The sequence below is a fragment of the Elaeis guineensis genome, chromosome 10, assembly GCF_000442705.2.
Source record: "Elaeis guineensis isolate ETL-2024a chromosome 10, EG11, whole genome shotgun sequence".
NCBI lineage: Eukaryota > Viridiplantae > Streptophyta > Magnoliopsida > Arecales > Arecaceae > Elaeis > Elaeis guineensis.
Genome location: NC_026002.2, coordinates 32382817 through 32398524, shown reverse-complemented (window position 1 = coordinate 32398524; position 15708 = coordinate 32382817). Strand labels below are relative to the sequence as shown.

The 15708-nt window shown below is 37.0% G+C and overlaps 1 protein-coding gene across 1 annotated transcript; it reads right to left on the bottom strand.

Annotated features, from left to right (window-relative positions):
- Positions 1-707: 707 nt before the first annotated feature.
- LOC105052706 (protein MAEA homolog) lies at positions 708-15700 on the bottom strand. Its single transcript, XM_010933624.4, has 7 exons — positions 15059-15700; positions 14753-14947; positions 5074-5196; positions 3618-3803; positions 1456-1589; positions 1116-1302; positions 708-1019 (listed from the first exon to the last, which is right to left on the bottom strand). The coding sequence occupies exons 1-7, from the start codon at positions 15398-15400 to the stop codon at positions 918-920; spliced, it is 1269 nt and encodes a 422-aa protein (XP_010931926.1). The 5' UTR covers positions 15401-15700; the 3' UTR covers positions 708-917.
- Positions 15701-15708: the final 8 nt, after the last annotated feature.

Sequence of the window (15708 nt, the reverse complement as noted above, 5' to 3'; positions counted from 1 at the left end):
TTTTTTGTTTTTTGGTTCCCCAGTGTATTATCTCTCATTATATTTTTATTAAGAACCAAACTAAATGCATGTATTTAGTGTAGCAGATTTATAGCAGATGAGAGTTTGGATCAATGAATATCCTCCTGTTGTTTATACATTACATTGCCTGCACTTGAATAAAATGGCTATCCTTTCCTATCAGGGAAAAAAAAAAAAATTTTTTTTTTTTATTTTCGCAAAACCTTTTCTAAGCAACCAAATCTATCCTAAGAAAACTACCATTCTTGAAGTTAATTTGATCTTGTCTCTTGTCACGTAGGCTGCATTTTTTAAATTCAAAATTAGGATGTCATGATGCCCATTATTTTAAAGTTTAAAACTTATTTTTTTCGGTATATTTTTCCTTAAATTCTGCATGCTTTACAAATTAGTTTATTTCTTCGATTTACATACCTAACTCCTGCGTGCCTACATTAACCAAGATGAGCTTAGTAGCTTACAAAATATCCAAATCACAAAATGACCTACATGCTTTTAATAATTTTTTAAACATGGGGAGACCCATGTGTTAGGATGTTTAAATGTTTCCTTATTGAAAACTTAAATTTGAAATGGATTCAGGGTTTCTTCTTCCCTTTAATTATGTTCCCAAATAAAAACGTCCCAAGCCCATTTTATGTTTATGTTTTTCTCCAGACAGAAACATATCCTAATGCATTAAGATATTCAGCTTGCTGCTTGACTCATCTTGAACATGAGACAAGCGGACTGAGAAAATATTGCACAAATCTTGGTTCCAGTACATACAATCCCACTGCTGTTCAATTTCTGTTTAGTGACAGTGCCTATGTGCCATGGAACAAGCGAGATTCAGGAGCTTTGTACAAGTGATCAGTAAATTATCTTTCCTCATCTAAAGGATTGCTCCAGCTGATTTATGAAATGTAAGCCTTGACAAGCTCAGAGAAATTGAAAGTTTCACCAGTTCTGGGACAAGTAACTCTGCCATCATTTTTGCTGGCCATTTCCTCAAGAGCCTGCCAAACAATCAAAAGAGAAGCAACCGTCAACCTTTAAGTAAATATTCCATTGCTTTATTTTGAAAAATTTCATGCCCTCAAAGCAGTTCTTACTTTAGTACTATATACATAGCCATTTGGCAAAACAAGTGGTGGGTTCTCTGTATCCATCAGCTCTTTGGTTATGTAGCAAACAAGCTTAGAATGGTGCTGCTTCGAGAATGGTAATGGTGCGGCTAATTTGCGGAAGCCCTCCTGTGATAGTGGGTCTTCTTTGGTACAACCCTCTTCAAAACAAAATCTTAACAAGGTCAAGCAAAAAAAAGCAGCAAAAAATAGGTCTTTGATGACATACTCTGCCAGATCAAATAATAAATTTGCAAAATTAACGAAGTAAGAACCAAGTTCCCACTAAACTTTCTTCTTGATATAGCAAAATATGTAAAGAGGATACGGAGTCTTCAAGGCTGACAAGCCTGCTTGCAGATAGATATTCAGCAAAGGTTCAAGGGTCATGCCAAACAATCTACAAAATTCCTGCTTGAACTGCTCCACCAGATAGTCCCACTGCATTGGCTCAAAAAGAACCTACAACCCAGATAACATCATATTAAGGTAAAATACCAAATACTAAAAGGATCTCTATTAGACTGTAATACCATGATTTATGATAGACATTTATAAAACAGAAACCTTTGACCCAAATCTTCCTTGCCAATACATGTTTTTAACAAAACAAAACCCCACCCCTTTATTGGGTGGTAGCAGATTTATCAAAGGCCTGCCTAGGCCCCAGGTGCAGGCGAAGACCACCCCAGGTGCCTTGTCACCAGTGATGCAAAGTCCCTTTGGAGTGGCACGCAAGCCTCAATGCATGTGCCTTGTTGAGGCTCTAAGGAGCACACCTTTCTTATAAAGCTCAATCTCTTGATTAGATCTTAGGAATAAATCTCAGCCATTGATCAAAGCTCCACAATTAAAAGACCAAGAAACTACTTAAGTAGCTGATTCAGCAAGGGAAAAGGAAGGGGAAGAACGGAGCTTCAAAGAGACCTCGCTTCATCAAGGAATGTGCCTTGCATTGCATGTTGCACCTAGGCTCCAAGAGATCTTGGTGCCTTAGTATGTCTTAATCCTTTAACAACTTTGGGTAGCAGACAGAATGAGTTGACCAAAATAATTTTAACTTAGCAGACAGAATGAGTTGACCAAAATAATTTTAACTTTCAAGTTGAAAGAAACTGATCCATTTAAAAAGATGCAAGTCCAATGAAAGGCTAAGAGGAAAAAGAGAAGCTACCAAAGAACTTTCATCCAATATCTAGCAATTTCATGGTAACAATGCACACCTATTGAACAGTTCAGGGATCTTATCATCAAGAGTTCAAAACTATGATAGGGACAAATCTTTCCATCTCTTAACAAACAATTAATGAATGACTTATAGCAGTTAGCTATATGATCAAGAAAAAGAACCTTGAAACCAGAGATTCTATTAAAAACAAGCTTACCATCTCCCTTAGATGTATGGTTTTTATCTCAGCCAAGATCTTAGCCGAGATATTAATATGTTTCAGTCTAAGAACTGACAGATAAGATATATAAGCAAATATAAACTAATATATTCCAAGAATCCAAGATATCACCAACATGATACTACAATATCAGCCAAGATCATATTTGCAATCTTATCAAGCTCTTCAACATCACTAATTATTAAAACTGATGCATAAAACAATAATCAATCCTCTATTATATTAGCTGATATTTAGATATTTTGGTTGCTATACATTTGCCTAGATATAGTGGTATCTCAGTGAACATTAGTTCTTTTAGCCTTCCAATCTGATCAAGACATACTGGGTTTTTGCTCACATCGGAACTGGTTGCCATTATGTGAATGGGCAGTCCCAAGCATGGATGAGAAAGGTAGAGGGTTGATATCAAATTGACAGTCATTCATAAAAATATATCAAAAATATGAAATTGATCCAAATTTGATACATGAGCAATACTTTGTGACTGAGGATCCCATAAAGTAGATCCCAAATAGATGAAAGGCTTGATGGATAAGGATATTGGCATTGGTTGCCAACCAAGTTAATGACATCTCAGAACTTAAAATCCTTATACAGCCATTTCGTCCACCCAACTTTAACATCTTCATTACCCTCTCTCCAACTTCTTTGATGGCCATCAAGGATGATTTCTGAGCTCCTTTCTAACATAGGGCACAAGATCATTCATACCTCATGCTTGTCACAAAATGGCATCCTTTTTTCTATTTCTTCTCTTTTCCTTTAATGTCAAGAATAATGTTGCCATGCCTTCCATATTTCCATGCAATGGCTAAAGTTAAGAGGCCAATGCGCAGAACACAAATACAGAGAAGCTATAAAGCTCAGGAGCTCCAGATATAATAACCACATTTTCCTTTTATTCAATAAATAAGCCAAAATGCAACAAAAACTAAACAGAATAAATTCAAAATTCTGACAGACAAAGCAGCCAGACAACCAAACTACATAAAACATAGATAACTGGTTTTTAAACAGCAAGACATCAGAGTATCTGCATATTGAGATTAAATTATACATGGACCAGAGTGGGACCTGCCTTATATGATGGACATTCAGTATTGCTCCTAAAAGCCAAAGTTGCCATCACACGCTGCAATTCCTTCATATAAGTTGCTCCCCAGGGTGCAAGATACTTCCGAGCATATTGTATGGCCCGCAAGTTATTGTCAGCTCTTACCAGCTCTATGAACTCCTGAAGCCTCAATTGAAACTCAAGTTTACTCTGCAATTCAATTAAATGATGTTAGTATAGTTAGGCTTCATGAACTTGGTGTATTAATATAAGCAGCAAGCAGGTATTCCATCCGCAAATTTCCAGACTGTCAACTACTGGAAGTTCCAACGGAAACAAAATGGGGATGTTTTCTTGCAAAAAGCTAAGCAAGGACACCATACCAGCAAGGACACCATACAAGCAAGGGTACCATATCAAGCAAAGACCCTTGAGGGAGCTCTCTGTTTCAATAAATCTCTGGATATTTGAACACTTTGCCCCATGATCACTTTCTTTCTATTTTCATTTTTTCCACATGACCAATCAAAAAGGCTTGAAAAATCATAACAACAGGCCAGTATCAACTCTTTCCAATGAAGTACAAGACTGCAAAACATATCCAATTAAAAAGAAAAAGAAGTTGCAACAAAATACTCCAATAGAATGGCCAAAGTGGGTCCACCTAGGACAAGAAAAACATTAAATCCAGGCCAATGAAAATTCAGGCAGGGGTTCAGAACTGCATGACCTCAAAGTTTGGCATGCAATCTGGATGAACTGTCCCAACTGACTGGGCTTATCGTGATTAAATGCTTTCAGGAAAAGGCAAGCTTCCAATCTCTATGACTCAAAACTGAATTTCACAGGAGACAGGCAGCAATCTATCTTTAGGTCAGTGATTAGGTGTAACAAACGCAGCATTTAAATATTAAAAGGACTCCTTAACAATGTATCAATATCTAAACCCTAACAGCAATCTAAAACAAAAATCTTATAATCATGACCATAAGATAATTGTTCAGTAAACTAAGAGCATGAGAGAGATTAGAGAAAGAGAGAGAGAGAGAGAGAGTACTAGATCATGATTCAAATGTAAAACAATCAATATGCAGGACATGAGATCATAAAAAAATGCCACACAATGTGGTGGATCATAGATATGCGACCTCTTTTCTGATTCAAAATAACTGGCTTCCCCCTGAATGAAGTCACCTGAATGAAGCAAAAGAGAAGAAACGTAGAGGCAAGTAGAAAAGGCATATACAAGAAAAAGGTGTAATAGCAAACCAAGCTGGTAACAAGTGATTGTGGACAGGCAGAAAAGCAGATGGACAGTTGATTAAAGATGAAGATTCTCACAGTTCTATTTCAACTTGAATCCTGCCAACGAAATCTACCCTTAATCTAAAAAGAACCAATCTAGTAGCTTTATCTTCCAATGAAAAGTAATTAAGCAACAAACTGTAGCAAAAATTAAGCATCAACAAGTTCAACATACCTTAGACTTCTTCAACCTGGACTTATTCTCCGCGCACCAAGCGAGACCAGGACCTACCTCCTTATTTTGGAGAGAATCAATTACCTTTTTTGCTTCAAGGAAGACCTCAATATCGACAAGATCCTGCCATAGATAGGTATACAAGGTTAATAAAGTCAAGTGTAACAACAATAAGTGTAGACAGAAGAGATGGAACATTAAAATCATGGCCAAGATGGAAAGCATTTGGCATATTCTTCAAAAAAATGACTAGAAAGGTTGAAAGATTTAAAAATCCAAAATTAATAGAAAGTTTGCATAGCCAGAATCATAATTCTGAATGTCTAAGCAAATTTTTAATCTGGCTCCTCGCTTCTTGCTCAAAAAAGAAGATCCCAACTATTACATCCCAAGTCGCTTGATTTCGATAAAAATGGAAAATGGTTTTTGCTAAATTATGCATATCATATCTCAAAAACTGCCTGTGCTCCTGAGGTGACTTCATTGTGGACATGAATCCTCAAGCTTCTATTACAAAATTTGTTAGATGTATGTCTTAGAAGCCAATTGGGCCGATATATTAATTCTTTCTAAGATATTATTTTGTACTTGATCTCATTAATTAGGACAGTTAATTCTATTCATGTAATGTATGTGTCCATGAATCATCCAAAAAATTAACGAGATGATAACACATATTCTCAAGAGTTGAGAATTTAAAGTATGTGTTATTGATGGTTAATTCCTAAATTGCTTCCGATCGTAGAATCATCACGGGGACGGTGATTGATCTGATAAGATTGGTGCACGGATCGCTTCCTTTAGGATAAACGAGTCTCAAGTTTATAGTGTGGAGATACTAGAGCGAAAATGCAGATGGTTGTTAGAGAACAACAGTACTGAGTGTGATCAACACGAAAAGTCATTTGAATATCTACTAACTCATCAGTAACTTCTTCGATACTGTAGTTGTGTGAATGATTCTTAGACCTGTCGTGCCCTGACTATTCACAGTGAGGTTGCTGTAGTCTGACTACACATAAATTTGATTCCTAACCATATGAATCCTCGTGGGGTATGTTAGCTGCAGTAGATTCGCTGTAGGAATAGGATGTGCACTTAGATGGGATCTATTGACCTTAGTAGTTAAAGAGTAGTCCTATATGATTTATGAGACTGAGTTCAGAAGATCATAGCCATGGTAGAATGAATCATGAAAAGAAATTTCCATGAGATTTTACATATGAACTCAAATCGAATCAATCTTACATATGACGGACGATGGGATTTGACGAGTTTTTTATAACCTCCGTTTTGTTGGAACTCACGATAGAAGAACTGAATTATACGGTGACTACACCTAGAGGTTCATCTTTCTATTTTGCTGGATTGTCACTACATGCTGCTAGATGTCACTGGTAGATTGTAGGACCAACGAGAATTATTTTGATGATCAATAATTCTCGATTGGAGAGTTGGAATTATTCCAATCCATTGAAAGAAGTTTCAATGATATTTTGATGGAGATCAAAATATTTCTCACTACTAGACATAATAGAACCTATGTAATTACACATAAAAGAGATCTTGATTGATCGGACTATTGAATCATGATTTCAAATCGTATATCGCAAGTGATCTTAATTATCAATTTGATTGATGATTGGACTTAAATGTAAAAATTACATTGAGGACTTACTAAGAGTTAGTAAGTTGTAGGAGGATTAAATTATAATTATTGCATATTATTTGATTTGATCAAATATTAGGATTGGATCTTAATCAAATTAAATTAGATTTAATCTGATTAGTTTTGGTTTGAATTTGACTCAAATTAGGTTTCATTAATCTAATGAGATTAGATTTAATGAACACTTGACCCAAACCTATCTAGATTAGGTTTGACCTAATCTTTGGCCATGTTTGATTGGGATAAGATCTTAGTCAAATTAAATCAGATTTAATTTGATTAGATCTGATTTTAATTTGACTTGAATTGGATTTCATCAGTCTAATAGGATTGGACTTAACCTAATCTAAATTGGACTCCAAGTGCTACTTGATTTTTGATCTAGATCTTGACCTAATCAAGCAAGGAACTTATCCCTTAAATCCCCACGCCCAAAGGCTTGGACGCCCCATATCTTAACGTGAAAGTTGTTTTGTGGTGTGAAAGAGATGTGGCGTGGAGAATTCTAGAGAAAGAGAGTGGGTGACACACTAAAGGGAGAGTCCTTAACAACTACAATTCTATCTCTCCAACAAAACCCTAACCACCTTTCAAGTTTAAATAGAAATAATATTATGGGTGCTTCCAAACTTGATGAGATCAGATTTGGATGTCCCATAGGGTTGGTTGGCGTAAGATGTGGAGGTTTGGCGTGAAGGATCAAGTGGAGGATGCCAAACTATGGCATAAAGGGCTTCTTCAACGTAGGTAAGCACCTTCTCCCTTATCTCTTCTTTCTTACAACAACCAAAAATTGATTGTTAGAAAATTCTCCTCCTCTCTCCTTGTCCAAGAGTACATGTCTCCCTCTTTCTCTCTTCCAAACATGTCCAAGAGTTGGACATGATTAAATCAGATTTGATCTGATTTAATTTTCTTAGTTCATAAGATGGACGATTTTCCTCTTTCTCTCCTTAGATCTAGTCCAAGAGTTGGACAAAAAGAAAGAACAAGAGATCTGATCTTTTGTTTTCTTCTGTAGATCTTGGATTTTCTCTTGAGAAGAGAAAAGTGGGAAAAAAATTAGTTTTGATCTGATTTCGAGTTTCTTCTACAGATCTGCTTGATTCTCTTGAGAAGAGAATCAAAAGATCGAACCGATTTGACAATCCAAAGAGCGATCTCTGTAAAAGAGCTAGCATCCTGATGAGATCGAGACTCCTGATCAGATCAGCCTCGATGGATACCGTAGAGGTCGGACACGTATGCGGCTACAACGAAACCTCGAAGACATCCTCAGATCATCGGATCATCAAATCACGGTGAAGATCTACCCGTGCAAAAGTAAAATTCAGATCCTCCTTTTTAGATTTTTTATCTTGCATATATGATGATACCTGGGTTATGAGATTTGATCTCTATGCATGCTAGATTAGATTAGATCTAACTTAAAATTATTTTAACATTGTTCTGACATAAGGTTGCCCTGACATAATGGTAGAATGTTATGTTGAACGGTTGTCCTAGAACAATGTTGAAGTAAAATAAAAATTTCTATTTCCACTGCGTACCCTTCTATGAGTTAAAAAATTTTAAAATTTCTGCATGCATACTTGTCGCCATGTAATGGTGAAATCCAACAAAATCATCCAAAAAGAGGGAGAGGTCTCTCTGTGCGTATTCTTGTTTCAAACTTCCTAACTCAAATTTGCTCTGTATACCCATCCTTTCCGGTTTCAGATCATCATTTATCCTTTTTTTTTTCATTGTATACAAAAACCCCGCCTTATTTTTGGAACTCAACGAGATGACAGTATCCCAAATTTCAACCCACCATACTTTCATGTTGGACATATCACATTTGACTACTCTTGTCTATCTCTAGACAAATCCTACCAGAAGATATTGGCATCATCTAGGAGAATTGATTGATTCATCTCTTATACAACAAAAAAAAATTGCAACTTTGTTTGACAATTGCATCTAAAAGACTCACAAGGAAAGGAGGGTTTTTGAAAGTACTTGACATAATGCAGTGGAATTGCTCTCATTGGATGGTCATGGAACCATATAAACAATATACTCCAAAGTCCAAACCAAGGTTCACCAACTCAGAACCTGATTTCGTGCTGGCCGGCCACTGGTACGAGTCAGCATGCTCTGAACCGCTTGGTTCAGAAAGATTCGGCATTCCATGGTTCCAACTTTAGGAAAAAAAATTATTCCCATTGAAAAAATAATCAAGAATTATATACTTGTTAATTTTATGATGTATTCACGGGCTATTCACAACTAATTCAAGACAGATTAATGATGCTATTTTTTTGTGGTGGAGGTGTTATTTTGCTGTTGTTTATTGTTTCTTATCTCACCCAGGCTTGTTTTGACAGGAACGCATGAATAAATATGATGACAATCTTGCCTTCTTTATTTCTCTTAATTGTTTTTTTTTACAAAAATCTTTTCAAACTTTTGGTCAATTTTCTGGATCTTTTCCAAAATCGAAATATTTACCTATAGCTGAACTGTTCCCGAATGCTGAACCTAGGAAAATGGATAGGACAAGCCTTGTTAAGTTATGATTATGCATAAAGTCTCACTTGGATAAAAAAAATGCATATTTTAATTATTAATCATAAGGATCAACATAAAGACAACCTGTCATGGAGCAGGAAGTAGAAAATCATGCTCTTGACTTAATTGTGACCATTATAATGGCCACTAGGACATACAAAAAAAATCACCCAGAGAAGAGAATTCTTTTTCATGTATTCACTTCAGATTTTTTTTTTGAGTACTCTAAACAAGCTTCCTCCATAGCACTATCTAAGACCTTATCATCAAAACACCTTGTCACTAATTGACCGACCCACCACATTGGAGGAAAATCAGTTTACTTTGATCTTACATTTGATAAAACTGAATAAGGGAGGACCACTAAGAAGACCCTCTTCCTATGGACCTAAAGAAGGACAAGAAGAAAGGAGAGAAAATAATAGGCAGCTCAACTGCCATAACCAGTGAAAACACATATAGTCTTGGGAACATGAAACAATAATTGCACATACATATATATATGCATAGCAATGTATATATACATATACATATACATATACATACATACATACATACATATATATGTGTGTGTGTGCGTGTGTGTGCATACATGAATATGTCAAGGTTAAAAAAAGACCTACATAATTCCAAAACCCTCTTATGGAACCTCACAAATAAAATTTTCTTTGTCAAAGCAACTGAGTTGCTCCGACAACAATGTCTCTTGCAAATTATGAGTTGATACAACCCAAGGATTTAGGTCCTAGCAGGATGTCTTGCAGGACACCAGAATGGGATACTATCCCATGTGTCTGGATAGAGCCATCCTGCCAGTGTCCCAATCGGAATGTTTTGGGATATCCCCTGTACCAAGTTTGAGGATGGAGCGGGACGGCAACACATTCCATCACATGGGAAAACCGGGACAGCCCCGTTCCACGAGATTTCAAACCTTGATACAGCCTATTTCCATATCTACCACTATTAGCAATTAAAGTCATTAATACCTTCTCCTTGTCACATCCATTTCCATCTCTAGTGATACAAGTTCAACAAAAAAATACAACATGGGAAAGATATTTTCAACACATGCTAGGGAGAGCGAAGATCACATGAAGGATACACCTGAAATGAAAAGAAAGAGAGCAGAACTATTTAAAGTTTAAACATTGGGGATAGCAAAGGGAAAGAGGAACAGCATGAAAGAAGGTGATGTAGATCCAATTGGAATTAGACTTACATGCTTTACACATATGAAAATGAAAATATCACAGCTATTAAAAAAATATGCAGTAGATGTAATCCCTAACTATAAAATTTATATGGAGAGAATCATCATTCAGTGCAGAAGAACAAATCAGTAGTAAGAAAAAGAAGTGAAAAGGAATGAAAAGAGCACTCACATCTACATGCACATTTTGAAGTTAAAGCATCATGTCATACATCCTAATTGCTATTAGCCCCATCATATACAATACCCCACAGAACTGCTTAGTTTGGTTAGTGTTGTACTACACAGACCACAAATCATACAGTTCTTACCATGCCCAAACTATCTTTATGAGGCCAAACTGGTTAGAACCAAGCAGTTTTGGGGGTTTAGCTGACTAAGGGTTTGGTTTAGGCCGAATTAACCCCTTTCTCTTAATAATTGAGGGAAAAGAGGTAACTATACCCCTTTTCCCTCTATTTTACACATGAGCAATGTAAAAGAGGAGAAAGAGGGGACGAAAAAGATAGGTAAAGAGAGGAGATAAGAAATCCCGGACGTATCAGGATCCCCCTAATACTTAGGATCATCATCCTATACTAGATCATATCCTCCTATGCGGGTTATGGATGCATGTCCTCTGAGTCTTCATATTCGTGCTGGTATCATCCTTCCCAGCCTTTGTCAGACTATGGACAGGATGTTGCTAAGTTCTTTTTTGGATTTCCACCATACCCAATAGAACAGCAAAATGAAGATAGCAATCCAGCATAGACAGCCTAGTAGGATATTGGGTGGGTGGGCACAATACTGAGGCCAGATCAAGTCCCAAGGTCTGACTACAAATGTGAACTAGACATGTATGAGGAACATAGACATTCAACTTCAAATTGGACATATACATGTATGTTGCATTTCCAATTTTTTAATATAAGTATTTTATATTTTCAATGTTATACATAGTTAATTTAACATACATTATATGGTCATGTCATAGTTAATTTAACATACATTATATGGTCATGTTTCTTTAGGGTATGAAACATGGAAAACTAGAGTATACTTCACAATATATTACATTTAACATAAAAAGTGAACTTAGAAAATCCTATTTTGCACTAAAAACTAAATAAAGAAAGCTTAAAACCTAGAAAACAAAAACAAAAAAAAGGTTTGTTTGCCAGTATGGGTTGGTATGGTATGTTATTGTACCTACCGCACCATAACGGTCCTCCTATTAGTATGCAATCCAGTACTGAGATTGCGAACCTTGATCACTCCTTCAAACCTTTCTAGTATGAGTTAAAATTTCTCCCTAAACTTTAATCTAAAGAGAAGAAAAGAATGGAGACTTGATAGGATATTGGGAAAAATAATGTAAATAAGCTAACATGAAAGTGCTTGCCCACCTTATATTGACCTGTTTGCAAATAATCAACCACAAAATATTAATATCCAACTCCACTTCTAACAATGTAGTACACCTTTCTTATCAATCTTGCTCACATAATCGGCAATCTAAATTGCCTTTGTCCATTTTAAAAGGGTGTGGCATTGAAGTAAGGACCAACTAGGCCTACACTGGTTTCCTCCTAGTGTGCAGCATACCTTCACTTCTTAGTAGTGACGATAGCATAAAAGCAAGATCCAAGAATGCATCTTAATACCTTCACATCTTAGTAGTGGTACACCAAGGATCCCTCATTACATAAATGATGAACCAAAATAAAGTTCTAGGCTGCACCACAGCTACTATTCTCAACTCTGCATCAGGACATGGCTAATAGTCTGTCTAAGAAAAAGAGAATTCACTTTAAAACCCCTCTAGACCTAAACTACGGCCAATCACCCACTTTTTTACTCTATTGTATGTCCATTTTTTACCTTATTCAGGTCCTCAGGCAATCCCCCTTAAATCACATTAACACACCACATCTAAGAAGAAATTAACTCTAATCAATCAGCTCATGTCCATGTAAAGGACAACTTTCTTTTTGTTTTCTTTTTTCTTCTTTTTTTCTGAACTTAAAGAATACCTTTATTGCATCTGCAACAAAAAGCAATAGGTGTCACCTACACAAAGTTTGGACTCTCATCATCGAATTACTATTAACCTAGGTGAAGTTATGATGTTGATACGAGCACTGCCTTGCAACCCATACTTGTTTGTTACATCACCAGCAAAAAATAGTAACAAACATCAAGATGGCATCATGACCATGTCTTAAAATCCTAAACAAGATATTTTATTGAGTTTGTCAATCTTAAGCTCATTGATGCCTTTCTTTTGTGCAGAATTCCTGGTTACAAGCTCCAAAAGAACTACCTTCATAAATGCATAATGACATCCATAACATATGACAGATGTACAAAATAACCTAGCACTTTAATCATCACTTCTTTGCTGCTTCACTCTATATCAACAAAAGACGAACATCTCCAATTGCATCTTCAGCAAGTCAAAATGCTTATCCCTTCTTACTCGAGGTTACAATCATGTTTTGCTCCTATGTTTCAAGGTTTCAGAAATACTAACCAAAGGTGCCACATCTCCATATCACAAGAAAGTCAATTTTGGACCTCTTGTAGTTGTCGACTTGATGTCTAATTGGTCTCAAAAGCTTTCCTTGAGCTTAAATTTTAACTCAGATATAAATGTTCATAATGACAAACAAAAGGGAAAGCATGCCATTGTAGCTTCCACTAATTCAGCAATATGGCATGGTACTCTAAAACCAACCACTTTCGGCTACAAAACTCAAGCCATGTTGGCAACTTGAAGACCATACTTTATTTCTGCACATTATATTCAGTTTCTACCTTGATCAAGGCAATGAAACCTAATATCAACTATAATACCTGGGAAGAAATCTCTCTTCTAAAAGGGTCATCACTTACTTGAAGTGACCACTTCATGTCATTCTCATTGCCTATGAATTCTGCACTACAACTCTACTGCATACGAGAAACCCATTTTAGCTTCATCATATGTCAAAGCTTTAGACCCTCCATCATTTGATTCTATGAAAATAAGATGCCTCCACCAAAGTCGGTAAACTCTGTCAAGATTCACTGTCTGGGTACCGAACCCTATACTAGTACCATCCTATTACAATGTTGGTATGCCTGGAACTGGAGCCGATTCGGCATACCAAATGTTGGTATACCCCCCGTATCATGTACCGGTTCAGTATCAGTATGGTATGGTCGATACACATTTGCACCAACCCATACGACAAACCTTGATTCAGTTCTAAATTCATATACAACCCAAATATTATGTATTAAATAATCAACAATGATATTTTATGATGTGAAACAATGTGTATGTTTTATTTCTTAGTTGTATTAATTTTTTGAGTATTGCTTCATTTCTCTAATTTTTCTATGTTTAACTAATTTTTCGAATTTCGCCAAATCAAACTTAGTGATCAAGATTGGACGTGATATGTCTTGTCAATATGTCATCAAATCTTGGAATATGCCTTGTCTATTATCAATTCCATTTAGATATAGAACAATGAGGAGATGAAAACATTAAGATAAATTCTGATTCTTCTGAGATATGGTCATGATCATCTAGGAACCCAAAATTATCTTTTAGGCAGTCACTTCTTGTTAACAATACTTTTTATTGCCTTATCAAGTGTTGTATTATCCAAAAATCTTGGGATTGGATCCTTGAGATATCATTCTTTCTCCTTAATATCTAGTCATCTTTTCTCCAAATCTTCAGTGGCCAAATTGCAAAATTTGGCTTCCATGTCTGAGTCCTATATGCACTTTTGTGACTTCTATGAATATCTTAGATACAACAAACAAGTTCATCAACATCAATTCTCACATGACTCCATAACATCGTACTGCTCTGGAACATTGAATACATACATTGTCATTCTTCTAATAGTGGCATCATGGAATCAATTAGATTTGCTACTTTGGTATCAATTTGATGGCAATCTGACTTCTAGATATTATGTCCAGCATGTACGCCAGCAAGCCATCTATTTCCGACTTTGATTATGTCCAAACTTTACAAACAATGAGAACAACGAATCAGCAGCAATGATAATATCAAGTTTCTACATTGACAGAATCAAGAAATGGCGCTGATTGACAAACACTAGCAAACTAACAACGTTCATCCTATGTTTGTAAGAAAAATAAACAATCACATACATAACAAATTAAAAGAACAGGCCAAATTCTTCAAGAAAACCTGTCCCAGATCTACAAAAGAAGGAGAATTAGTTCCAACATGATACCTGAATATTGCTTGTCTCTGCAAGCTTCTTGGCAGCATCATAATACGACATCCGCAGCATATAATCGACCAGGATGCGCTTCAATCTCGTGTTGCTCCATTCTGTCAAGTTTTCGACGTCAATCGAATCCAAATGGTCCAGCCGAGCCCGGCATCTCTGGGCCTGCAAATTCTCTGCCCTACTCCCTTCTTCCAACTGATTAAAGAATCCAAATTACTGACAAATCCCATGCAAGAAAGCAAAAAGAAAATAAAAACTAAAAAAAAATGAGGAGAAGGTTCAAAATAAAAAAAGAAATTGGGTAACCTTGCGCTTGAGGCCCTGGAGGCGGGAGACGAGGGAGCTGAGGTGGTTGACGGCGGCCTCCCGGGACATCGCATCGGAGCGGTCGGCGGCCTCGGCGACGCTGGAAAGCACGGCGGAAACCTCCTTCTCGGCGCAGCGATGATGAGCGCGGATCGTCTTCTTAAAGTGCTCCAGGGGAACGCGGAGGAACTGGTGCTCCAGCTTGAGCGACTCCGCGAGCTGGAGCATCCGCGAGGAGGGCGGCGACGCCGCCGCTGCCGCCGCCGCCGGGGTGGTGGCCGTGGAGACGGCGGACGAGTCGCCGTTGGCCAGCGACGAAGGCGACTCTACGGCCATATCCATGTCTCCAAGGAGGAGGAGGGGGGATGCAAGAAGAAGAAGCGATCCGAGAGAGGGAAGAGATTAGTATCGACGGAACGGGGGATCGACGGCCATTCTTGGGTGACGGTCGGGCTATAAATATCAATGTCTTCGTTTTCTTCTCTCCTTCGGAGAGACAGAAATATTGAGATCAGATCAGATCTGGCTGAAAGTAATCATTATGGAGAAGAAAGAGGTGAAGGACGCGGTGGTTTGCTTCCGCACGGTTCCAACCAGCAGCGGTGGGATTTTTTTGTTTTTTTTCCTCTCTCTCTTTCTGGGTTTTTCAT

Coding starts and splice junctions, on each gene's coding strand:
- LOC105052706 (XM_010933624.4), bottom strand. CDS start 15,400: ATGGATATGGCCGTAGAGTCGCCTTCGTCGCTGGCCAACGGCGACTCG. Junction 5,197..14,752: donor CAGAGACAAGCAATATTCAG/GTATCATGTTGG, acceptor TATCTATGGCAG/GATCTTGTCGATATTGAGGT. Junction 1,020..1,115: donor GCTATGTATATAGTACTAAA/GTAAGAACTGCT, acceptor ATTGTTTGGCAG/GCTCTTGAGGAAATGGCCAG.